This window comes from Acanthochromis polyacanthus, chromosome 5 (assembly GCF_021347895.1).
Source record: "Acanthochromis polyacanthus isolate Apoly-LR-REF ecotype Palm Island chromosome 5, KAUST_Apoly_ChrSc, whole genome shotgun sequence".
Classification (NCBI taxonomy): domain Eukaryota; kingdom Metazoa; phylum Chordata; class Actinopteri; family Pomacentridae; genus Acanthochromis; species Acanthochromis polyacanthus.
In genome coordinates, this window is record NC_067117.1 from 17157809 (window position 1) to 17184128 (window position 26320).

Consider the following 26320-nt stretch of genomic DNA (forward strand, 5'->3'; position numbering starts at 1 on the left):
CCGGATATGTGCAAAATGGGAAGTAGATGAAATAAAATAGGAACCAGACATGCATAATCAGAAGAAATACACATCATTTTGTGTACACAACCTGTGTTTTATTTTACCAATCTAATCATCTTAATCAACATCTAACTGAGGATCTAACTGATCTAACATCTAACTGATGATTTGAGATATTTTACTAAAACCACAATTTACAAGGCAAACAGGTTTAACCCAGAAATAAAGCTCATGTGCTTAGTACTATATGTTTTACAATGTGTTGTAAAACTTTATAAAAAAAAGTATCACACCTGCACAAACTCTAACTACAACAATAATAATATTATAATAATTACAACAACACAAATAATGCATTGATAATGGCAGAATGTGCAGAAGTGTTATTTAAATGTAAGAAAAGTAACAAAAGTTAATTCTATAACAAAAGGAAGAGGAGAAGAATATGTCTTTTGAATGCTGATCATCATCCTTCTCCTCCTCTCACATTGAATAAACTGTAACTACACCACCTTCTGTCATCTCCTCAGCACATTAGAATCCTTCTCATCTCGCTACTTTCTGATACGACACGTCAACAAGTAATATTATGTGTTAAACAAGAGAGAAAAACATAGTGAAATATTTTACAACTGAGGACCACATCACTTTTTATGACCTTAAATAGTTTGAAGATGACACAGATCGCTTAGACTTTATTTTTCTGTTAAATCGCTTTTAAAGGGTCAAATTGTTTCCGTCCTCCCAAAATCTCTGTGTTTATAATGTGAATAAAGTGGAGTAAGTCTGTCTCTTCTTCCAGAAGCTAAAAGGGTGGCAAATCACTAGCAGGAAATGGCTGCTGCACATTTCCACTACAGAAATAATATAATAAAGTCGCACTAATCATATCTAAAGAATGACTTCTTCGAATAAACATCCCATGGAGAGTGCAGAGATGTACTGTGTATCTGACATTTAAAGTACATCCTGCTCTGGTGGAAGTTAGATTATGACCACATTCCTGCTATAATGCACTACATGTCGGATGTGTTTTAACTCTTCAAAGCTCTTTAAAAGTGAAGCTACAGATCAGGCCTGGCCATCCCTCCTATCTCTTCCTGTTAGGAGACACATCGAGACCACAAATGCTGTGTTGAGAGCTATTCAGGGTAATATTAAGTTGTAAAACATGAGCTCCATGAAATGTGTTTTGTAGCCATTTTATGGCCAAAATTGACTTTAATTGCTTGCATTAGTGTGTGCATTATGTAATTTTATAATAAAGGAACAGAATAATAAAAAAAATGCTGTTTTATTTCACAAGCTTAAATATTATTGACACAAATGGTAGAAATGAAATTCATCAGATGGAAACATTGTACTGCATTTTTTTCCATAATTTGCAGCTTATCTATAACAGTTGTTGTTGACAAGAGACGGTACACTGAATTGTCTAGACATTGACAGATAAACAAGACTCGACCTGAGAACATACGGAAACTCACAATTGTTATCCTCACCCACAGAGAGAGAGAGAGAGAGAGAGAGAGAGAAAGAGAAAGAGAAAGAGAGAGAGAGAAATCACACACTTTTAAGAGCAGATGGTGTTCGGTCAAAGCTCTGACCACTGATCCATTAGTTGTGCATTACGTAGTAAAGGGCAGATGAGCAGCTTTCATGCGGTTGATCAATAAATCTTTGAGTTCACAGTAATAAGGGCGAGGCGGACAACACAACACACTGCTACATGAGCCTCCAGTTTCTCTAAGGCTCCTTACTAGGCAGAGGAACTTCTACAGATGGAGGTAAGAAAGACTAAATGCTCCGGATAAAAGGCACATTTTTGTGTTACTTGCAATTTAAATGATAATAATACAGAACGACAAGCTACTAATGCATGGATACATGGAAATAATGAAGAAAAAACATACAGAAAAAGTAGTTCTATGGCAACATTCTTGTATGGGGGTAAAATATATGACTCAAAAATTGCTCCTAGCGGGCCTCAAAGGAACCGATGTCAGACCTGGAGAGTGGGATGGTCTCTATTGTTCGAGTTTTCCACAAATACTCCGGTCTCAAGGGCAAGCTGAGAAAAGCAGAGCTTAAAGAGCTTATCAACAATGAGATGAATCATTTCATAATGGTAAGTTACTGATCTAAAAGTTGGTATGTTTAAGCCAGCACTCAACAGAATAATTCTTGTAGTAACTCATGAAAACACCCTGTAGATAATGAACTCCCAGCTAGTCTGTCATTGCTGTGTTTACTTTAATGTGATGTAGTTGAGATGTTCAGAAAAAAACAGCAGGAAATTTGACACGATAATTCACAGACATCTAATGATAAATTGTAGCTTTACGCTTGTCAAACACAGAAAAATGACTGAATCTGATTTAAGCTATAGATGGCTTTATTTGCTTCTTGCTTACACTGATTTTGACTATCGCCACACCGACTCAAATACATCAAAAGTACAAAAGAACAACATAACATTTCTTCATCTCCACATTCCTGTAATGAGCATTTCAGCCTCATGGAGTCACTAGTGTTGCTACGGACTTCTAGTCTTGGTACAAGGATTGTCCGTTTTTTTCCTGCACACGACTGACTTTCACTCAATTTTCCTACTGAACAGAATATCCAAGAGAATGAAACTCTGGACGAGCTCTTTGCTGATCTGGACCAGAATGGAGATCTGGAGATCGACTTCAAAGAGTTTATCGCCCTCATCGCCATGGTCACCTCAGCGTGCCACGACCTCTTCATCCCAGTCCAGCATGATAAATAGACTGATTACACATTAAAAACATGAGGATCACAGAAACAGAGTGTCTGCATTTTTGAAGTGGGTCTGAGTGATTTGTGTCTATGAATAAGGTGATGAGATTTTGACGGACTGGAAATATTTGTCCTAGTAATAAGATTAATGATTACAATGCTTAAAGAGCCACAGAATTCATTTAGGAAGGAAGAATAGTGTTGCTGACGTGATGCACCTGAAACCAAACCCAGCTAACAGCACTCAGCTGAACCAGCAGGCCCAGTCTGACCAGTGTCATCTTTTGGAAGGAAAAACACCATCAGCAACATTTTACAACAACGTGGAATATTTTCTATCCTGAGCTTGCATCTCGCCAGAGATTCACCCTCTCAGATTGCTCTCTAGAAAACAGAGAATCTTCCTCCAGGCATCTTCCTGGGCAGCAGCGTGCGGTGCATCGTAACCTCCAAACAAAGCTACCACTGCAGGACAAACAAAGAGTAGCATACTTTATACCATAGCGAAGGGTTTCTGAATTAAAATGCTATATCAAGTAAAGAATAGTATTTAAGGTAAACTAAAAATGCAGTTCTGGGATAAAGCTCACTTTTCTCTGGCTTGATCCTCCACATGGTTACACGGGCATTCGGGGCATAAGGCGGCTCTATCAGGTGGCCAGCACCGGGGTATGACAGACGGGTAAACAGGTGAGATTTACCTGCAGCCCTCAGCTCCTCCTCTATCTGATGAGCAATAAATTAGCATTGTAAAAACAATCAGCTACTGTACAGCAAGTCCACAAAATTGGGCTAATACCTTAAAAAAAAGAAGGCTAATTTATAGCTAAGGGGAATGCATTACCAGACAAAGTTCCAATGCTACAGTACAACAAAACACTGAATATTTAATTAGCATTTACCAATAAATTCTTAAAAGAAAAAACATTAAATGAAACAGTCTACCTGGTCTGCGTTCTCTGTGCTTGCAGAACTCAAGTCGTCTTCACCAATTATGTACATCAATGGACAGTTGATTTTCTCCATCTGCAAAAGCACAAGAGATTCATCTGAGGGAGAGTTTACAAAAATGATACAAGACATGTTAGTGGGATAAGCTGTATAAATGTGGGCAGTGTGGCACTGTGTGCAGACATTAGAAAGGCACTGAGCTAATCTGCCATCAAAAATTATACTAAACCCTATTTTATTACTATAAGGACTTAAAGAGTGCCAGTGTTTAACTTGCAAAAAGTCTCACAAACACACATGCTGACTCATTTTAAGGATTCAAAAAGCAACATGTTAGTGACTTTGATGGACAACATAACCACACTACCAGTCAAAGGTTTTTCGATGCTTTTTATTGATTTCTATTATTTTCTACATTGTAGATTGATATTGAAGACACTTACTTTTTTGTTTACAACATAATTCCACATGTAGTCTTTCATAGTTTTGATGTCTTCAGTATTAATCTACAATGTTTGAAATAATTAAATAAAAACCAGTGAATGAGAAGGCGTGTCCAAACTTTTGACTGGTAGTGTGCATCATCTGCAAAAATAAGTCAAGTGAGTGTCATTTATGTTGTGGCAAGCAACCTTTAGCCACTGCTGGAGTTTCATGAGGCATTAAGGGGAAGTACAACTGTTAATTTGGCTTTATCTTGTTAGCTAACTTATTGATATGGCAAATACTGTATCTTTATAGCCACTGTTCACAATGCTAATGCTATTGGCCAATTCATGCCTTCTGCTGTGCTCATACTACAGTAGGTCCGTGGACTTCGGTAGATAACAAATTTACATCATTTGCATCCTTCCGGATGTGGAAAGCATGAATTGGCCTTAACTGATGTTAATGCAAGCTGCTTAAAATCAAGAGTTTATAACTGTGCAAATCAGCAACATCAGTTAGAAAGATAGACTGAATTCCTGCAGAAAAAGTGAATATGGATGAATGAAATGTGCACGAAAGTACTGCTGCTCCTTTTTCTGCAAAGGATTCATTCTTTTCTAGCAGCACTGTGACATGTGAACATGGAGAGATGTGAAGAGCTGATCTGAACAGAAAGTTCCACCAGTTCTGTTTGGATGTAAAAATGTATGAACACGTTATGAAACAATGATTCAATCCTGTTGTTTTGTGGCTTTTTATCACATCATTCATTACCTTGCACTGGGTCATTCCGTGTGGTTTCACCAGATGGTGGTTGCGGCACCATTTTCAAATTAGTCCTAAATTTGCATGCCATTAGACAGTTACAAAAGTACTTTCTATGCAAAATTGTAGGCCTGTAGCTCAAATAGTTTCTGAGTTGTGGGGCTCTGAAATTTTCAGAATTTGGGCTATAAAAAGCCTCACCAGCGTTTTTTTGCATCTTTAAGTGGTTATTTCTCAGCCTCTAGACATACCAGAGAGCTGTGAGTTGGTAAACAAGGCCTCTGCATGTAGCTAGTGCCCCACAAACATCCCCAGGTGTTTCCCTACACTCTGCAGGCCATGGGGCTTGCTAAAAATGCTAAAAATTAAGAGATACCTACTCACAAGTTTTATTTATTTATTTATTTTATTTTATTAGTTTATTTGAACAGGGACAGTGCACATTAATCAACATTTCTGTAAATGTACCAGTTTTAGCTATAAAGCTAGTTTCCAACTGTAGTCCCTGGGCAGATGAAAATGCCAGCAACAGTATAACAGTGGGGTTTGGGACCTTAAAAGTACTAGAAATACTGCACAGAAGTGTTCTAACACCCCTGGGTTCCATTCTACACAAACTTGTGTGATAACTTAGCAAACTGGAGCTTTCTAGGTACCTTAGTTTGGAAAATATGAGCTCCCAAAGTTGGACGAGATTTTTAATTGGCTATTTTTGGTGGCAAAAATCTCAGTGTGGGACAGGTACCAGAGACCCCAAATTTTTCTACAAGACAGTTCCATCTGTCTTCTATCACTGTACAAAAAAATCAGCAGGGTTATATTTGTAGTTACTGAGATATTCTTACTCAAAATGGCATGGGTAATGTCAAAATTGTTTTTGCTTTTCAGTACTTTAAATTGGGATACAAGTATTAGTAGTCATTCCAATGGTAGTATTATGTATGTTTTGTTCTTTTTGAAATGTTAGTTGTTAAAGGTGACTCCCTTCAAAAAGTGTAATAGTATAACTTAGGTATACCTAAGTTATAACTTAGGTATACCTAAGTTATAACTTAGGTATAGGTTCTTTTGCTTGAAACATGACATTGTACAATTAAATTTAACATGTTTAATCGCACTGCACTGATACTGTAAAATTTAACATTATTGTTGTTATTTTTAAATTAATCAACCATAAACTACTACAGAGCTCTCTGAATTCAAGTTAGTACATGTACTTTGTATGTGTATGTTATAATTACATGTATGCATTGCAAATGGGTGTCAACATGTCATTACACTTTTTGAAGGGAGTCACCTTTAACAACTAACATTTCAAAAAGAACAAAACATACATAATACTACCATTGGAATGACTACTAATACTTGTATCCCAATTTAAAGTACTGAAAAGCAAAAAATGATTTTGACATCACCCATGCCATTTTGAGTAAGAATATCTCAGTAACTACAAATATAACCCTGCTGCTTTTTTGTACAGTGATAGAAGACAGATGGAACTGTCTTGTAGAAAAATTTGGGGTCTCTGGTACCTGTCACACACTGAGATTTTTGCCACCAAAAATAGCCAATTAAAAATCTCGTCCAACTTTGGGAGCTCATATTTTCCAAACTGAGGTACCTAGAAAGCTCCAGTTTGCTAAGTTATCACACAAGTTGAGTAGAATGGAACCCAGGGGTGTTAGAACACTTCTGTGCAGTATTTCTAGTACTTTTAAGGTCCCAAACCCCACTCATGAGTAGGTTTTTCTTAATGTTTAGCATTTTTAGCAAGCCCCCATGGCCTGCAGAATGTAGTGAAACACCTGGGGATGTTTGTGGGGCACTAGCTACATGCAGAGGCCTTGTTTACCAACTCACAGCTCTCTGGTATGTCTAGAGGCTGAGAAATAACCACTTAAAGATGCAAAAAAAATGCTGGCGAGGCTTTTTATAGCCCAAATTCTGAAAATTTCAGAGCCCCACAACTCAGAAACTATTTGAGCTACAGGCCTACAATTTTGCATAGAAAGTACTTTTGTAACTGTCTAATGGCATGCAAACTTAGGACTAATTTGAAAATGGTGCAGCAACACCCCCAAGGAATATCTGGTCATTTCACCTGGAATGACCCCACTGACAAATTTTCCCTGTTCTTGTTTTTTAATCAATTGTAAAGAATAAATTTTATGTTCTGTTAGGTCTTATTCCACAATCTTTCCTGATGTTTGAGGTTTTTGTTGTGGCACCATTTGAGTTTGGTTTCATCATCAGGATTTTGCTACAACCACACCACAACATATGTGTGTGCCTTTGTGTTTGTGTGTTGGTGGTTGGGAGGAAGAATCTCCCTTCTCACCTTCACTTTGTACTCAGGGGCCATATTAGAAGGAAGGGAGATTTGTCTGAAAGCGATATAGCCTCGCTCATCATAGTTCCAATACTTCACTTCACTTTAAAAGGAAAATAGCAGAGAAATCATTGTTTTCTGCATTTTAAATGATCAAGTTCAGGTTATAACAGAACATCCTTTACAAAATATCAAAATAAATAACAGATTCAAATGAAAGATTAAATGTTTATCTGTCACACTTCGGTACTTGCTTATCACAAGTGATACAAAACCCGATAGGTTGAAATGAATGTAAGAAATAACCCCACAATAAAAATACCCCACAAGCAACATCTTAAATTACCAGTCATTTACCCTTTGTCACCTGGCAGAAAGTGTGAACGTCCCATGGGGCCGTTGATACAAATCAAACAGGACGGCTGCAGAGAAAAACAAGTCAATCATTTTGTAAGTAATTAATGTTTTAGTCAGGCCATCTAAAATCGTTTTTTTAGATCAGTTTCTCTATAATCAATCTCAGTTTTGATATTCTAAAATAACATTTCCTGTATATATAAATCCAAAATTTCACACATGGAATTTTAAATATCCATATTTCATGATACAAAAAGCTTCAAATGAATTAGAGATGGTCGAACAGAATGCCCCTGATCATTTGAAATGAAATAATGATGTATTTTTTTATATATATTTTTATGATCAGATGGTGGATTTAAAACCAGAAGATGGACACTGAGCTTTGTTACCTACATTAATGCCAGGCTGAGTGGCAAGGTTAAGAGTCAGGTAGACTCCAAAGGAAAGACCAACAATCCCAACTCTCTCTGCAACAATCTGAGGATGATCTTGAAGTAGACGGAATGCTGACTGTCCAAACAGAATAAATGGGACATTTTAAGGGAAATATTAAATAATTAAAAGCAGTGTGAAGTGTTCTGAAGCAACACATGTACATTTTGCAGAAAGAAGAATAACACAGGACAAAGTAAAGCGCTTAACTTGTCCTACCTTAAAATATTCATTGCCAACATTTAATTCCCTGAGAGGTCCAGGTAAATCTTTGTGCTCGAAGTAGGCAAGAGAAAGACTCGCGTAGCCCCTGGATGCACACAAGGCAGAGCGGTACTCATTCAGGCCTCCTCCCATTCCCCACATATCCAGCATAGCTGGAAACGGCCCTGGACCTGCAGGAAAATCAGCACAATAGGCGATGTGCACTATGATTATTCACCACAATACCATGACACCTTAAAATCACTACACAAATACATCAAACGCTCACCTGGAGGTAAGAATAAAGTCCCTACAATTCCATTTTGACGAATGTCTATTCTCCTCACTCCTGGAGCCATGTATGAGCGTTCAGTAGTAACAGCTGCCAGCTCAGTGATCGGCCCCCCGCTGGGCGAGACGTGGCCCTTCAGCAGGGAGACGTGCACCGTGTACGGAGTCTCCACATTTCTCTTCCTCAGCCTGTAGAAGGCACATTTCAATCAGGAAACTGTCATTGGCCTATTTACACAGAGAGATTTACACAATGGATAGTCTGCGGTTGTAGCAGCAAGGTTTCAGTGCAGAATAGTGAGAAATGTAGAAGAATTACAACACATGTGGTTCATAAGTGCCACCTGACTGTTTGAGTTCAGCTGTGAATGTACATGTTGGAGCCATTTCAGTTGGTAACCAGCAGGTGGTGCTGTGACTAGTTACCTGTGCATTTAAAGGCCACACTAATTGCCCCAGGTGTGGCGCAAAGAAGAGGTGAATTGTTTTTGACCATGCCGTGGCTGACAGATTGGTGGTAAGACTTTGCTCTTTGTTAAGTTTGATGAACTCCAGAAGGTAAATAAATTGATGAATTCGTTCATAATTGTGAGTTTGGACAATGACCCTTTTTGAATAGACTTTACTGGTGTTATTTTTGTTATTTTTTGGACCACGATGGAGTAGAAGAGCAGGACGAGTAGCCAAAAGCCACTCATTCTTCACGGAATCAAGTTTGTGTCATCAGTACATTAGAAGGTGAACAAGGCTTGGAGACGAGCACCACAACACTGGGGTTTACAGTATGTAGACATGTTGGGCTTGTTTCATGAGGATCAGGTCATTCCACCTCAATTCCGTGTATTATTGCTACCAACTTTCCAAAGACAATATTTCTATGTGACTAACGCTTTGCTAACAAAGTTACAATGAATTAAAACAGATCCTGATAAAGATATAAAAAGAAGTAAGAACACATATACCTGACAAATTGCTTATGGTATCACTTTTCATAAAATTATTTGAAGCACTATGAATTGGAAAACCTTGATTTTTGTTTGAGCCCAGTAACAAGAATATACAAATTTTCCAGTTAGGTCTGCTTTTGGAGTGGTGCCATGTATCGTACCTGCTCAATGCATTTTCAAATGTTGGTCATAAATGCAACAACAACAAAAAAATCTCTATATATTTATTCTCATAAAGTATTGCCTCTGACTGGCACCATACTGTACATTTTTGATTTTCCTATTGATGTCAATCACAGGAAAATAAATCTGTATCTTAGGGTAAACAATAAAGGTTTTCTAGTTATTGGAATATTGGAACAGAAAAGACATGGATATTTTTTTGACCAAACGTACACCGTCATATAACTGGTTTTGTCTTATACTATCAAAGCAGGGTTGTATCTTTGAAGACTACACATACATATCAATGAGTCTACAAAATTTCAAGACTCTAGTTTCACTATTTCTCAGTTTATGGCACTTCAAACATTGATCCACAGATTGACATGAAGTAAACAGTAAAAATAGAAATGACCCCACGCCTCTTTAAGAATGTTTAACTCAAAAACAAAAGGTAGCTATGATCCCAGATTTTACACATGGTTGATTCAATCAATAATCACCACAAAAAATTAAAAATCATTCAAATTTTAGATGGGTCAGGCACTGGACATTTGGTGAATTGAGGTGGAATGACCCTTGTACAGACTTTATCTAAAGCTGTCAGATGTTTTTTTTCACCTGCCTTAAACCTTCTCTACTTCCAGGAGGTGGATGCAAACCCCAGAAGAGTCCCATTGGCTCACAGCCAGTATAAGAACCCCCGACTGAACGATCACTGGTCACTGATGAGGGGACAAAGAGACAGAGTGAAAAGAATTAAAATGAAACACTGCCTTCAAACGAGTGGTTAATGTAACATGATTGCTACAAGACGTCTCCTCAGTAAATACATTAAATGTTACCTTGCGCTGTAAATTGGTTAAAAGTTGACTTCTTACCTCACAGTAAAATTTGACATTTTCCAACTTTTAATGATGCCAGTTGTTCTTACTTATCTCTTTAAATTGCATCACACATCACAGTTTACATAAATATTACATTTACGACAGTGAATATGCAGTGCTGCAGAGCTTTTTACTCACAACTGAAACTGCCGCTTGCGTCTGTGTTGTAATGGGCAAATGCCTCCCACAGGTCGCCGTCTTCACTGTGCATTCGTGAGCACAGTGTGATGGGACTGTTTGGGGGCAGGAAACGCCCTTTAATGCTGATCTGTTCGTCTATAAGAGCCCGAACAGGAGCGGCAGTCAATACAGGGGCTGGTCTGACGCTGCTCATCCACCGAAATGCACCTACAGGTAAAGAAAAAAGATATATGAACAGTACAAAAATACTTTAAGGATAATTACACAGGAAAGTGTATTATGTCAAGTATCAAATAAAAATCTGTCAGAACTGATAAAACAAAAGCACACCGAGACATGGTGAAGAAAATATTTGTGGAGATGGCCGTCTACAATGAGAAATGATATGTAATGCAGTGATATCTTTACAGTCATGAGTAACTTCAGGAATCCATTCACTGACAAGCATAATAGTTTAAATATTAATCCTAAATCTACGTCTCTGTTTTGCACAGCTTCTACAACTATTTCACACTTGATGCAACAACAGGGGTTATGGAGAAAAGCAAATATTTGATTTGTAGCTAATACAGATTTCCTTTCTTGGGTCAACACAACAAAAAACAAACAGTCTCACCCATGGCGTGCTGCAAATCTGCCATCCTCCCGTGCACTTTGAGGCATGTTTTCGTCTTCATTTCCATGAGCTGCCATAGTGTTTTCACACTCAGACCTGCTCTCAACATTATAGTGTTTCTGTCTATCCTGTAAACACAAATCGGCAAAGATCAAACACTAGTGTGCATAAAACACGCTGTCTGTTCAGTGAGCGGAGGTGAAAAGTTGAGTATCAAACCTGAAAACGATCCAAAGGTGAACCACCCTCTGCTGCCAAGATTATTCTGGCTAAGACTAGTTCATGTGTTAGAAATTAACTTCACAACCTTTGCCCTACATAACTTTGCGGCACAGCACTGGTGTTAAAAAATGTGCGTGAATTAATTTTAAATAGTATTTTACAAAACTGGTTGAATCTGTTTTTTCCAGCTAAGTTGTCAATGCACATTAAAATTCATTTTCTGAGAACTTCTCTTGGGACCTGGAAACTGATTTTTGTGAATGGGTGAAATATGTAATTTCAGTGATGGGAAAACTGATTATTTAGTTAAACTGCAAGTATTTATGTAAGCTGAAAGTAAAAGAACTTAATAAAGGTATTATTTCTGCTATATAAATACACTAAAGGTAGAAGTCCTGCAATCAGAGGAAAGTAAATGTCACAGAAGTATTACAGTATTGGTGACAAAGTTGCAGCGCTGCCTTTCCATAGTGTTACGTTAGAACAACGTTTTACTGCTTTTTAAAGGTTTGGGATTAAGAAGCACAGTAATAATTATGCAAAATCAAAACTTTCACTGTAAAAAGCACAAGAGGCTAATGTGTTGGTGTTTAAACAATGTAAGACACTGCTTAGAAACAGGTCTGCTTTCTTTTAAAAAAACATATACATTGAATATCAGTGTAATTTGTACACAATAAGTATGTTCAAGTGAATAAATTTAGAGGGAAATTAAATCATAACGGACATCAACTCTTATTACCGCTATTATAAAACTAAATCACTCTGGGTCGGAAGAGAAGAAGCCTTTGGAGAGATTGTACCTCATGAGTAATTTTTATTTGCACAAACCTGCTACTTTGGGATAAGATTAACTTTAGTTTCAGATATTTTTGATGTTGCTCTTACCTTAACCAGCACATAAGTATTAGCTAACATATCCAGAAATAACTTCAGATTTCTCTCCAATCTGGCGCACAATAACAAAAGTTTGTACACTATCAGTCAAAAGCTTGGACACACTTTCTTATTCAATGGTTTTTATTTATTTTAATTATTTTCTAAATTTTTAATTAATACTGAAGACATCAAACCGATGAAAACACATATGGAATAATGTAAACAATAAAGTGTTAAGTAAACGAGGATATGTTTTACATTTAGATTTCTTCATGTGCTTGAGACCATCAGCTGTGTTGTGCAGACGTAGTTAAGACACAATGGATAGCTCTATTTTACTTCTGTTGTTTAAAATAAATAAAAGCACTAAATCTGAAGGTGTGTCCAAACTGGCACTGTACATGTATATCCTTATTTAAAAAAAAAAAAACAGGCTTGTGTGCCAAATTATGACATCAAAATACCTCCAAATCACGTTTTTCTTTCATTTCCTCAGACCAGTAATATGATTTCAGTGTTATTTAAAAATTAACAGAACCACTAACAACTCAGAAAAAAACTTGACTATACATAGTGGCAAGGAGGGAAGTTATGGTGAAATCGTGTTATTAAAGTTCAGTAAAATTGCACCAATTATTGTACAAAAAACACGAGGTAGCAGAACAGACTGGCTGAGAAAAAAAAAATAAAACCACAAGAATGTCAACAAGTGGGACTTACCGTATTACTGAAAGTGAAAGTATTTGCACAAAAAACGTGGATTTGTACGGTGTTTTATACGTGGACGGCTGCACAAACACTCAATACAGCATCCGAGATCAACAGAGTAGACACAAACATGAGCTTTGCACTCTGACTGTATGCAGTAAATCCAACAAAGGGTCGTAGTAAGACTAGTCTACTACCCTCCCTGCAGGGAAGATCAACGTCCGCTCCAAAGTGGAAGTGGGAGGAGAAAAGTAATAAACAGGATAGAGTGTTTGATCCGTTTTGTACTGGATGATGGCGAGGCCACAGCTGTTTGACGCTGTTTTTCACAGCTGGATTGTATAACTAGTGCGCTGTTTGTGGCATCCTTTTAGGATGACAGCCACTGTGGCTCTGATTAGTGGTGTCTCCTGATTAGTGCTGCAGCTGTGTTTCTTAACATTTTTAGTTAGTCACTGATCTCCCTGTACCTATTTCCTTTTTTTTATTTGTTTTTGTGAAGTCTCACAACCAGATTGTCTGTTCCTCTAGTTTTGTTTTCTGTGTGAAGCCATAACGCAGACAGACTACAGGCCAAAAAAACTGAGAAAGTTATGGTGATCACAGGTAATTTTATAACTGTGTTCATGCAATCAGACTATATGAAAATCATATATGTAGTCGATTTAATAAAGTTTATTCATTTTTGCAAACGTTTGCAACCAACTGGACAATAAAATCGTAATATTTTCAAAATAAAAAATACTCACGTAAAGAAATTAACTTTATATTCACAATTAAGAACAACGGCCAGTGTGTAATGGGTAGCATATATTTTTGATAAATAATGATGTTTTTCAAATTTGATTCTCTTGTAAAGAAGTACATTAGCAGGTGATGCAGTACGGATGTATTTTACATTGAAAAGCTAGTGGAGTTTTGTTTCCGGGTCAGCGCTGTGTTTTCCGTGTTGTTAACAAGTTTAGCCACTTCACCGCTAAATACATCCATGATACAAGGCCCAGCTGAGACAGACGGAGCTTTAAACACCATAAACATCCAAAGGACTGTTTTTATGCTATAGCCTGAAGTCTTTTTCATCTACTGGTCAGGTTTGTGTCATGTGTGTCTGTGTTTTGTGGAAACGGTTCACTTTAAAATAATGCTAATATTGTAGATGGATACATCCTGTGTTGTTTCAACTTACTGCGAAACTGCAAAGATACGTCAGTGTTGATATCACTTCTATTTTGGACTTTTTATTCGTAGATAAGCTAAATGTTACAATGATATTTGAGTAGTTTAGTCTACAACCAAACGGCGTTACGCGGTGTGACTTTAGCTTTTGCTTATCTTAAGGGTGTGTTGTTGGACAGCTAAGCTACCTGTGTGCTGCTCTGGGTTTAACTGTAGCTACATATACTCAAGGTACCATCACTTCTCCACGGTTTCATCCCATGTACTTCTCATGAACTGGCTCAGTATTAATTTCTAGCAGGAGGCGATGGTTGTTATTTTATTCAGAGTCGAGTTGAGCCATGTCTTCATACAGAGATTTAGGCTTGCAGTAAATGTCCCATGTTGTGCCCATTTCAGTAAATAATTAGTCTCACATGTTCTCAGAATATGTCTGACTATGTTGTCTATATCTTCAGCTCAAAAGAGCACAAAATGCCATTCATACCACGACTGCATGACACGTGGTTTTAACCCAGCTCTGTGTCCACTGAGATGCTGCAGCCCACACTCCCTTCAGGAAGAAGACTCTCTCTGCTTCTGTGATTGACAGCACAACAGCTGACAGAGACATGAATGAGTTTGTGAGACTAGGACTTTGTATCACGTTTAACTTCTCCCTAGCGACAATTGCAAATGCTACAGAATTCACAAGTGATGTTTTTAACTTGTGTATTGGGAGTTAGTCAGACAACGTTACGGTTTTAAAATCAGTAGTTGAGCAGTCCAAAACGGCAGCTTGGAAACAGCTCTGAAGTGACTGCCAGTCAACGTGTCTTAACAGGTAGCGTTTCAGTCACTATTTTATGCTGGTTCCATTGTCTGACAACAGAAACAGTATTTAAATTAAAACAGCTTTATTGGGAGTTCAGCTGTGGCCACAGATGGTAAGAGAGAAGTGAACAGATATAAACACTGGCTAAGTGTAGGTTTCACTAAAGCACATCAGGTGACATGACAACATAGTAACCCACCTAGTCTTTGTTTGTTTGTTGTGATTTAGATGATCGAGTCATACAGATCTTCATCTTAGGGAATGATTTTTTATCTCCAAACCTTTATAATCCCACTGAATGACATCATGCAGTTACAGCAGGCAACCTGTAAACATCATTTAATTTGTGATGCAGAAAAGGCTTTAATATGTTCATGTGTTTTGTCCTGATTAACTGCCAAGTCTGTTTTACACTGCTGGTACTGCACCTAAGAACACAGATTATAAAATGCATTAGTCTATTAATATTTGTCTCAGAAAATATCCAGTCGGTCACAATAATTTCACTTTGATTTGGCCAAAAACGTCTCCACAAAGATTTCCACAAATCTTTAGTTACAGGACAGTGTCGGACCCAAATCTATTTTTTCACTGTCATGACTAAATGTAGCTGTAATGCACAGCTGCCACCTTAGAAATAAGTGACTGTTGTTAGAATAATTACGTTAACGTACATGATTAAAAACTTTCTTAGCAGTATTTACCTCTTGCATCATTTACAGTAAATTGCCTTTTTTAGTGAATGTGACAAATGTTTAGGTGCTGTACAGCTCTTTATTACGATAACCTGTTACTGTTTACTGAAGTAGGTGGCAAACCATTGGTCCATTTTGTGCAGAAGAAAAGTTAAATGACATGTCAGAGGCCCCATTTTACATAAGCACATACAACACCTGATAAAAAAAATCCTGAGTTAAGCAAGAAAGCTGATATCCACCATGATACCTGGTATCTCTGACTGGGGTTTTAGGCTTTGTGGAGCCAGCTTATGCAATTTTTTTTTCAAAGTTTACATTCACCCCTTTAAAAAGATAAAAAGAAGGACATGTTGTATTGATTGCATTCTTGTTCCATCAGTAATGATTAGTATTTGCTGACTATGTAGGGAAAGGACTATTTGTCTTGCTTTAACTAATTTCACATTAAAAACCCCCAACATAAATATCCTAAAAATTTTAAATATCACTCCTTAATTAAAACGAAATAAAAATGATTGCATCTTACTGCATTTTTCAACAGTACAGCTCATTGTAGTTGCTGTTTAATTTCCTGGGTTGCTTCATGGAACATCCATAATTGTAATAATTGTATTGCATGTACTAAAAGCTACGATCTTACAATTATCGCTCTGTTTCTGTCTATTAAACATTTGGATATAAAACCCAAGATTTGAAGCAATCAGTGCTTCTTTTTTTTTTTTAACATAACTTTTTGCATTTCAGATTTTGAGATCACACACAGGTCAGTCTGGATGGACCTGCTGCTCACAGTCTGGCCCAGTTCTTAACATCCTTGTGGGCCTGTACTTGTAACATCAGTCAGAGATGGCTAGTCACTTTCGTAGCTACATCTGGGACCCGGTCCTCATCGTGTGTCAGATTGTGTTGATGCAGTGCATCTACTACAGCTTCTTGGGCCTGTGGCTGGCCGGAGTGGACAGCCTCGTGCAAAGTGGTCGTTCACTGGACCAGATCTTCAGCTATGAAGTGAGTTCTGACCTATTCTATCTGTGTACCCATTTTTGTGTCTTATTGTTGTGCACCACAGTGGTATTTAAATTTTTGCTCTGCATTGACAGCTCCTTGGTTTTGCAACCATGCAAGGCAGACTCTCGATGATAGCATTCATCTTGAACTCTCTTACATGGTGAGAAACCTTTTGCTTCTTTTCTCTGAACTTCTACAAACATCAGATAGATAGATAGATACTTTATTCATCCCCTTTGTGAAATTCAAGAATGAAAGCAGTGGGATCTCTTAATATATTGCACTTGATAAAATATTCACACTTTTCAAGCTAAACATTTATATCAGTGGGCTACACATTTTTGAAAAGGCCATAAAATATTTTATAGATTTGATGTGTGGCATCATGAACATATCCTAAAACTCGACATGACTGACAACACGACTTTTCTGTGTCACTTTTGCTGCAGTGCTCTTGGTCTGTGGTTCTTCATCCGCCGGGGGAAGCAGTGCCTGGACTTTACCGTCACTGTGCACTTTTTCCATATGATCGGCTGCTGGATCTATAACGCTCATCTTCCAGCCGCCCTGTCCTGGTGGCTCGTCAATGTAGCCTGCATGGCGCTGATGGCTGTGATTGGCGAGTACTTGTGCATGCGGACTGAGCTCAGGGCGATTCCAGTCAATACTGGACCCAAATCTAACCTGTGAATTTTCTTTGACACCACGCTGAAAGTTTGTGGAAGGTCAGCCCTTTGTGGAACTTTCTGAGGAGGCTTTTCCACAGGAACAACAAAGGAACATTACCTTTTGTCAACATACATGTTGGACTGTCATGCATCTCCTGTCAAGTGATTCACCAGATGAACTCTATTTATTCATAGCTGCCCACTAAATGTTGGACAGTATTAACTCTGTAGCATATTAAGATACTTGTTTTAACGTGTTTGAAAGCAAATGTCAGTGTACAGTCTTCTCTAAACCTAATGACTATGGATGTGATACTTGTCTTACTAATTAAATTTTTATGTTTAATTTCAGTACATTCACGTGAGCATCACATTCCCTTGATTTAAGGTATTTTTAAAGCATTTTTCCTCTTATCTTTTCTTTGCATCGCTGTGCCGGCAAACAAACACTTGAACATATAACACTGCAGTCTGTGGACAAAGTTACATTTCACAGCTTTGGTCCTTTGCTTTTGCTCCTTACACTGAATATTCGGGTAAAAAGTCAATAGTTTTCTGCTTCGCAACACATTGTTGAAGTAAAATTTGTACTTTTGGTCTGGTTACATGCCTTTGTTGTCAAGCTTGTACAGCATATTGCACAGCTAGCGTTGTTTGGCTCTGTCTCTTTTTGTCCTGATGTATTGTGCAGTTTGGCCACTTAGGGGACAGTCTGTCAGCCTCCAGCTGTGTTCTGACAGCAGACTGTGTCTTCTTCTGAAAATTGCTGTTTGAAATGATGCGACGTGAAAAGTCCTGAGATGTGAAGCACTGAAGGTTTCTGGAACACTGTCAGCTTCCTCAGTTAGTGATGGATTTTAAATCTCTTGTGTAAATAAACCGCTTTTTTATCTTTAAATTGTTAGAGATCCTGTAAGGCGCATCCTTGTATTGTGCATGGAAGATGAAAACCTCTGCAGCTTTGATGGTGTGGAATATGCAGTGTTCTGTTTTAAATGGGGTTTGTCTGTGGTGCACGTGCATAATTATGGGATGATATTTGTAGGAATAGATGAACGTTTAGGGAGACGCCTTTAGTCACACCCTCTCTTGGTTATAATTGGATAAGAAGATCATCTCTGATTTGTCGCATTTAAACACAGGATCCAAGAAGGCATTGGAACAATTTATTTGTTTCAGGTAATATTTGTGGCTGGAAGGATGAATAGATGGTAAATGAATGTTTTTTTTTCCTGTGCACATGGAGGTGACAAATACACAAAGAGTTAACACAGTTACAGATCTAGTCTAAATGCCAGAACTGACAGTCGTTGAACCGTCCTGGCATTTCAATTTTATTAATCCAAAACAACCATGAGACAAAAGAATCACTGGTGAGATGTGAATTCAGTTGAACAACAGAAGTAGGTTCAATAGTCTGTTGTTGTTGTTTTTTTAACTCACAAAGAGTTTGAAGGAAAGGGGCTTTATAGGTTAAAAGAAGTGGAGTTTTATAACCTCCTGGGTGTGTCCTTTGACAGCTGTAATACAGAGTTAGGAGTGGTGAGTTCAGGTGAGGAGAGATTCTCCAACTTGTGATTTTAACAAGACTGTCATCAGTCCATTGATCTATTCTCAGAAAATCAAAGACAGATTTTCCCCAAATTCATATGTTTAAGCTGACAGCTGCTCTTTCTAAGCCATGGTCATTATTTATGCTGATGGCTGCTCTGACAGATTTCACATGCGATGCCACCTTTCTGTTCTGTAACAAAATGTTTATTATGTATTTAAATACAAAGAAGTGGAGAGATGGACCTATTATTCTCATTAAATTCTCTGATTTGTTTCTGGTGCAGAAACGCCACCAACAAAGTGTATGTATTTTGTCATTCCTCCTTTCAAAAGGTTTGCATTTAGAATGTTGCCACCAGAACCTATGAATTCTGATATTTTACCCGTATGCAGTTTAGTAAAACACGACTGGCTCATGTTGATCAGATAAAAAGTAAATCTTGGACAAGCAACTGTAGGTGAAAAAATAATTGGCCATTATGCTTCAGATGTCAAAGATAGGTCCTCTAATGAGACACGCATCGCAAGCTTGTCTTCGCTTCTGCAAAGGTTTTCCTCCCCAGGCCGTGATCACTCATTTTCTCCCAACCACTGCCTCTGCAGGAAGAGTCCAGGTGGAAAGAAGCAGATGGGAGAGCACTAACGAGTTCAAAATGCTAGTTGCGGTCCTCATTACCAACACTTTACCTCAGGGTAGACTAAAAACAGAAACGGTAGTAAATGAGTTGTACAGCACTGGACTTATTGCATCGATTAAACACCCAACTATTTGCAGATCTGTACAATCTCTTATTCTGCAGAAGGTGATGCGCACACACACTGTAAGTTTCAACCGTGGTGCTTTATTATTACAAACACATTTCCATATATTGCTTAATACAGTCTTGTAAATAGTGTACTTTTTATGAGTAAACTGAAAAACCACATGGACACTGGACTTGTTTTTACATTCAGGAGTTCTTCCCACGTTTAAACTGTCAATAGGGGAGGTTGTTATGGCGTAATGATCACAATCATTTTCATGCTTTCTTCACCAGCATACGAATGGATAAGAGTCCCCGTCTGAGAAGTGACTGTACGTATTGCTCATGCTTTGAGGACGTCACAGCTGTCTTTGTATCGTCACCGCCAGACACACAATGGATGAAATAAGCAGAAACAACTACAACAAACATGCTAATGGGGTCAAGGGAGGAGGAGGTGGTGTGTGTGGATAATACATCTGCATAACGGAGGTTACACAGAGGAGCTAGCCTAGCTTCATGCACAGATCAAGACCACTGTACATTTTGTCCAAAGTAAAAACTAACAGACCGCCGATTTTCTTAAAGCACTGCCACATAAATTCTCATGCACTTGTGATAAAATAGATGACAGAAAATATTCAGGACCACAGGAATTATCCACATTTTTGATGATGTCTGTTAGAACTGTTGGTATAAAGGAAATATGCAAATGGTGACACAGTTTTGGAAAAAAAAAAACACCAGATAAACACATGATAATCAAAACAAAAAGATGCTATTGCTCCTTTAGTATAATGTGCTGTGAACCGAGGGGGGAGTGTTATTGTAGTGAGAGTGAAAACATTTGGACTTTTGTCATGATTTCATAAAAGATCTTTACAATTAGTGATAAATCACCTGGCTTAGTTGTTAAATTAGTCAAATGTTACACAAACTGCAGCACTCATACTGATTTCACTGTGCTTTTCTTTCTTTTTGTTGCCTTTGAAGCTTGTAGGTTTGGGGTAAAATACAGCTTAAGTTTCTCCACTTTGTAGGATTAAAAGCACATAGCACCGTTTGAAATCTGAATATTGGTCAATGTAATAATAATAATAATGCAATCCAATGGTAGATCTTTGATTGAAATACAAATCATGCAAATGTTTCATATATTTTACAAAAACTAGCCATTGTTTCGGCATTGCATTTAATCCATATTTCGTTAGCGATTAAAAATTCTTGTCTAAACTGAAATCCGCTTTAAATTTGCCAATTTATTAGGTGCAAATAGCAACAGAATACTGAAGTGTTTTTGAGAGGCGTTGATCTGTTTTGTTGCATTTTATTGACAGGTTTTTTCTAATAATTTGTCCACTCTCTTTACATCAATGAGGGTACACTAAATTATAGAGATACCTCTCTTTATAATCAAATACAGTTCAACAGTTTAAGCTAAATGTTGCATAAAAAGTGTAATAATTGTTCAACAGAATCATGTGTGTTTATATATATATATATATATATATATATATATATATATATGTCAGGGTAGAGACTGCGATTTGGTAGAATTGGAGTTTCTACCAGTAGAGATTGCGATCGCAACCTCTACCAGTAGAATTGGAGTTTCTACCGGTAGACATTGCGATTGGAGTCTCTACCAGTAGAGACTCCAATCCTACCAGCAGAGATTTGTCAGGGCTAAGGTTAGACTTTTAAGGTTAGGGTCAGGGGTCAGGGCAGGGGTCAGGTTTAAAGTTCCATCTCTACTGGTAGGATTGGAGTTTCTACTGGTAGAGACTCCAATCACAATCTCTACTGGTAGAAACTCCAATTCTACTGGTAGAGACTCCAATCGTAATCTCTACTGGTAGAAACTCCAACTCTACCAAATCGCAGTCTCTACCCTGACATATATATATATATATATATATATATATATATATATATATATACACATATATATATTGTGCTGCATCATGACATCGATTTGTGTTTTCAAAGCGTTCTCCATGTTACTGGAGCAATCCAGCATGAACATTTTCACAGCACTGAACATTCACACTTTAGATTTTCTTTTTCCACAAACCGGTCAGAAACCTAAAGAGAGCTATGAGTGAACTGAAACAAGGGTTGAGTGAGACGCAGGCATCAGATGTCGGTTTTTGGTGTCTTTATAGCAGCCGTGCAACATCAGCCACAGAGAGCTGAAGTGTCGTAAGGGAAAAGGGATCGAAAGATGTATACAAGTTGCTTGATTGTCACTTAACTACGACATTTAATAGCATTTAGAACAAAATTAAAGGGGCATTTCGCTCAACAGTATGTCTAAATATTGTTTTGTTGTGGTTCAATTGATTCAGTCAGATAAATGTCCGATTTGGTAGTTTTTCAGGAACAAATTTCAAAAACATTTTCAGTTAGTTTTCGGTGAAGTGCCCCTTTAATGTTTTCTTGTATTCTGATGGACGATTACATAATGATGGCTTGGCCGTATTTATACAAATTCACTGCAAATTAAAATAAGTGTTTGGATGCTAACATACACTGTAGCTCTTGATTAAAGAAGCAGTTTGACATTTTGACCCTTGTAACAGCCTGATGCTCTCATGTCTGCACACTAAATATGAAGTTCCAGTCAGCAACCGAACAAAAAGACTAGAAACAGGGGAAACAGCTGGACTGACTCTGAGCGAGGGTGTCAAAGTCGACCTGCCAGCACATCTAAACCTCACAAATCAACACTGTATATCTGTACAAAAGTGTAAAACTGTGATTTTTCTTGGAGCCACATTCCAGGCTGAGCTGACTGGCTGCTGAGTGTAGCTTCATATTCACTGATCAGATGTGAAATCCTGCCCGCCAGAATGTCAAACTATTCCTTGAACCATCATGATGAAATCAGATAATGCATGGAACAGGGGGTGGACACAATAACGGAAACACCCTACTACTGAATGATAAAAACCGTAAGTACTATTAAAATCTTCTCTAAGGTAGTATACATTGAAGGCTGTGCTGGATCGTGTCCGACTGTGCAGGTACATGTGATAGTGTGTCCACCCCTTGTATGGAGACCCAGAGCCACAGGTGTCTGCCATGGACTGATCACACTTTGATCACATTGTAGCTGAAATCCCATAAATGCATTTGCTTTAACCTTCGTGTCGTCCTGTACGTCAAAATTGACCCAGTTTAAAGTTTGAAAATGTTACAAAAAATATATATTTTCACAGTGAAAACTTCTGATGTCCACATTTTCAACATTTTTGGGAAGTCTTTGAACATTTTTTGGTGGAAATAAATGTTAAAAATGTTTCTTTAAGAACATTCACATTAAAATCTACCAAAATCCAGCGAATTTCGCTGGATTTTGGTAGATTTTTATGTGAATGTTCTTAGAAACTTTACTGACGTATCTTTAATCACTTTAGATATTTTTAGGATTTTTTTAAAGAAGATTTTTACTCTTTTCGTGCCAAATTTGTTTTTTTTAAATAAAACATTTAAGGGAAATTTTTGAGGAATTATTGTAATTTTCCTTCCTGAAGGTTTCGCAAATTTTCAGAAATTTGGGGGATTTTTTTTGCTGAATTTTTTGATTTTTTTCCGATGAGAAAACAATATTTTTTGGTGCCTTTAAATGAGGACAACAGGAGGGTTTATCTGCCTGGAAAGACATATCAGAACTGTAGTTTTCTCTCCACTGCTCCACCAGTTTCTCCCCATAAGGGAAGAAAAAGCTGGAGAGTGTTGGAGAGGATTTCAAACATTATTCATCACAGCAAATATTGATTGGCTTGCCTCAGACATCCGTGGCTCTGTGTCAAGATATTCCCTCAAAACATTTGTCCCTCTTAAATCCTTGGCTTTAAGTTTGATCTCGGAAGGGAAAGGCCTCCTCGCCCCTCCCGTCGCCTCACCCCTCGCTCTCCGTCTATGCAGGGGACCAACTGGGCCCGGTCATGGCCACCATCAGCGGCAGGGTGAGAGCAGCGAGAGGCGAACTTATGCTGGGAGAGGAGCTGGGGCTGCACAGATCAAACAGACTCCCCTGGAAGCGTATCTTCCTGGAGTCCTGCCTCAGAGTCTCCCAGATGGAGCTGACTTCCTCCTGACAGTCGGACAGCGCTGTGAGGGCACATGTGTGGAAAGCTTCCCAGTGGCTGTGGCAAACACAGGATCATCGGATCAATGCCTCGTCTGACATTTCACTCGCAATTCATCCCCACAACAGCACGCAGGACATGCGATGGCTGTCGTAGATTAACTCGCTTGCCAAAAATCTATCACTCAGATGATGGCTTCGAGGAAGTCAAACTGAGCTTTAATTACCATGGCAACTGCATCAGAGAGTGAAACAATATCACAGATGATATTACAAGTGGGCAATTTTCAGCAGAAGGCCTAAGTGTAAATCTTTGTCTTCAATATAGTGTGCCGGGGTTGTAAGGGTGCGTGCAGTAACAATGACAAAAAACGTCCCCGGAATTTCATTACTGCTGCAGCGAAAGTCATAAATTATTTAGCACAATGGCTCAGTGTCTCAGCACCATTCATTTCTCTATTCTCCCTCTGAGATTGTGGCATCTGCTCTTTTCTCTACAGTATTTTTCTTATTAGATGCATATCTCATGTCTTTATTGCTGCACTCAATCACACATTATTCCATAACCCAGCAGCAGAATTGAAATACAGTTTTGTGCACGATCCCATAGATCACTTTTCGTTTTTATTTTGTGAATATTTCTATTCTTGCCATCCAGGCGGCTGGTTCAGATAAAAAAGACAAGCTCTCCTGGGAGTCTGTGTGCACAAATGGATGCTCTTTTCTACTGCCAAAGTTATTATCACCTGCACACCGCTGCCACTCCCCTCTCGCTGGTCACGTTCTCCTGGTAGTTGTCCATGCTCTCGCCCAGCTCCAGGACACAGTCGGAAAAGTCCTTGTAAATGTTCTCACACCTCACATCAGCAGAGACTCCTGACGCCATGAGGGACAGGAATACTGCAAGACAGAGACAGGGGGAGAGGTTTCTTCACTGTATGAACTACAAATAGACAAGTTTGAAAGAGAAATCAGCATCTAATGGAAATCTGGCCGCACATCCACAGGAAGAGTGCAAGCAGAGTAAACAAATGTCATTGATGCTTTAGCAAAAAAAAAACAACACCAAAAAACAGGTAAATTCAATCTGCTGGTAGGATTTCAGACCATCTCCACACTCCCCATAGAAGCTTTAAACCCTCATCATGCTACTTTTGAGCAATAAAATCAATTAAAAATATGATTAATGGGCTTTATTTATTATTTGATTTCATTATAAGCAAAAAAAAAAAGATTGTAAAGACTTTGTTGTCCTGCCGTCTGAACTTCACTTTGGACAGATGTCAGTAGGCGGCAGGCTGGGAAGCAGATGTCACCTCAGAGAACAGTCTTGACCACTGCAGCCCATACATTTCTTCCACATGAAGTCCAATGTTCTGGTTGATATTAAAATAACAAAATATGCCAATAATAAACTGCAAAATTCCGTGGAGGGATGAGGCCAATATGCACCAATTAAGCACTAGATATGCGTGGACTTTAAGAATAGATGAATAAATTCCTGTTTTCCCTCCTTTCCTCCCAGTGTTTCATGTCCAAAAAGCTTGCACACTAAGTATAGACACCCAGTATCTGTCGTCGCTGGCTGTACTACAAGCACTTGGCCGTGGTACAGGTCTCATAACCATCATGCAACACTCATGGAGATAAATAAAGATTACAGCCAGAGCATCGACATTACGATGCAGGAAGATACAGAAACACAATTTAAGAAGAGGAAAAGATCCGAGACAGCTTTTCTATGTCAAACCATCCCAAGTGGCTCGCAGCAGAAACAACGAGAGCAGCTCCAGATAGATCTCTTACCCAAAGCAAAGGCAAGAATCCCTCCGATCTTCGTCGACATGAAAAATCCCATATCATCCCATTTCAAGCCAGGCGGAGGGCGCGGGATGCTGCCGATCGAGGCGCTCGGAGACGGGAAGAGAAGAAGAGGCAGGAGCTGAGTCACCCGGAGCTGATTAGCTGCCCATTATTAATGTGGATCAGTGATTGAGCCGCCGATAAACACTTGGTAGGTGTGTGCACAGTGTTTCCCTGCTCCGGCCGACTGCTGACGTTACCTGCCCCCCGGCGGGCGCTGAGCTCATCCTCCCCTCCTCAGCACCGGACAGCACAACCACCGCGCAACGCTCCTGCAACCTTCACGGAGGGTCCAGGACCATCAGTCACACACTTCACAGACTTTACAGACCTCACATCTTGTCTCAGAGCATCTGAAGCTGCTACAGGAGTGTGCTGCTGTCATTGTGTTCCGCAGGAGTTGAGCCTAATAGTGATTTTCGGCGCTTTATTACCATAAATATGAGCATTATAGCATATTACTGCTGTTCTGCACAGGTTTACTGACTTTAACAGTCTTTTAATTCTTCTGAAGCTAAAATTTAATATGGGTTTTATTAGTTTGAGTGCACTGTAAAACATCATCAATTAATTTAGTCAAATCAACTCATCTTTTCTGGTTTATTTCATGTAAA

The 26320-nt window shown here is 38.5% G+C and overlaps 4 protein-coding genes across 4 annotated transcripts; 2 read left to right on the top strand and 2 right to left on the bottom strand.

The window, feature by feature from the left end:
- The first annotated feature begins 1596 nt into the window (after positions 1–1596).
- Positions 1597–2814, top strand: LOC110968715 (protein S100-B-like). The gene is made up of 3 exons (XM_022218668.2): positions 1597–1790; positions 1985–2131; positions 2624–2814. The coding sequence occupies exons 1-3, from the start codon at positions 1785–1787 to the stop codon at positions 2774–2776; spliced, it is 306 nt and encodes a 101-aa protein (XP_022074360.2). The 5' UTR covers positions 1597–1784; the 3' UTR covers positions 2777–2814.
- Positions 2381–13310, bottom strand: LOC110968714 (peroxisomal succinyl-coenzyme A thioesterase-like). The gene is made up of 12 exons (XM_022218667.2): positions 13102–13310; positions 11281–11408; positions 10662–10871; positions 10262–10361; positions 8526–8716; positions 8252–8427; positions 7994–8110; positions 7598–7662; positions 7250–7343; positions 3712–3792; positions 3357–3492; positions 2381–3231 (listed from the first exon to the last, which is right to left on the bottom strand). Exons 2-12 carry the CDS (start codon positions 11387–11389, stop codon positions 3131–3133), a joined length of 1380 nt encoding a protein of 459 aa, XP_022074359.2. The 5' UTR covers positions 11390–11408; positions 13102–13310; the 3' UTR covers positions 2381–3130.
- A 713-nt stretch (positions 13311–14023) lies between these two features.
- sys1 (SYS1 golgi trafficking protein) lies at positions 14024–19307 on the top strand. Its single transcript, XM_022218663.2, has 4 exons — positions 14024–14180; positions 16522–16785; positions 16878–16945; positions 17235–19307. The coding sequence occupies exons 2-4, from the start codon at positions 16624–16626 to the stop codon at positions 17473–17475; spliced, it is 471 nt and encodes a 156-aa protein (XP_022074355.1). The 5' UTR covers positions 14024–14180; positions 16522–16623; the 3' UTR covers positions 17476–19307.
- Positions 19308–19829: 522 nt separating this feature from the next.
- Positions 19830–26077, bottom strand: LOC110968713 (neuritin-like). The gene is made up of 3 exons (XM_022218666.2): positions 25650–26077; positions 24590–24743; positions 19830–23901 (listed from the first exon to the last, which is right to left on the bottom strand). Exons 1-3 carry the CDS (start codon positions 25699–25701, stop codon positions 23673–23675), a joined length of 435 nt encoding a protein of 144 aa, XP_022074358.1. The 5' UTR covers positions 25702–26077; the 3' UTR covers positions 19830–23672.
- Between the last annotated feature and the right edge of the window lie 243 nt (positions 26078–26320).

Excerpts from the sequence above, each read along its gene's own strand:
- LOC110968714 (XM_022218667.2), bottom strand. The coding sequence starts at position 11,389 with ATGTTGAGAGCAGGTCTGAGTGTGAAAACACTATGGCAGCTCATGGAA. Across the intron at positions 7,663-7,993 it reads CCACTCAGCCTGGCATTAAT|CCGTCCTGTTTGATTTGTAT; the intron begins GTAGGTAACAAA and ends TTTTCTCTGCAG. Across the intron at positions 3,232-3,356 it reads GAGGATCAAGCCAGAGAAAA|TGGTAGCTTTGTTTGGAGGT; the intron begins GTGAGCTTTATC and ends TTTGTCCTGCAG.
- LOC110968715 (XM_022218668.2), top strand. Across the intron at positions 2,132-2,623 it reads AGATGAATCATTTCATAATG|AATATCCAAGAGAATGAAAC; the intron begins GTAAGTTACTGA and ends CCTACTGAACAG.
- LOC110968713 (XM_022218666.2), bottom strand. The coding sequence starts at position 25,701 with ATGGGATTTTTCATGTCGACGAAGATCGGAGGGATTCTTGCCTTTGCT. Across the intron at positions 24,744-25,649 it reads GATTCTTGCCTTTGCTTTGG|TATTCCTGTCCCTCATGGCG; the intron begins GTAAGAGATCTA and ends TCTGTCTTGCAG. Across the intron at positions 23,902-24,589 it reads GGAGTGGCAGCGGTGTGCAG|CCACTGGGAAGCTTTCCACA; the intron begins GTGATAATAACT and ends TGTTTGCCACAG.
- sys1 (XM_022218663.2), top strand. The coding sequence starts at position 16,624 with ATGGCTAGTCACTTTCGTAGCTACATCTGGGACCCGGTCCTCATCGTG. Across the intron at positions 16,786-16,877 it reads ACCAGATCTTCAGCTATGAA|CTCCTTGGTTTTGCAACCAT; the intron begins GTGAGTTCTGAC and ends CTGCATTGACAG. Across the intron at positions 16,946-17,234 it reads ATCTTGAACTCTCTTACATG|TGCTCTTGGTCTGTGGTTCT; the intron begins GTGAGAAACCTT and ends CTTTTGCTGCAG.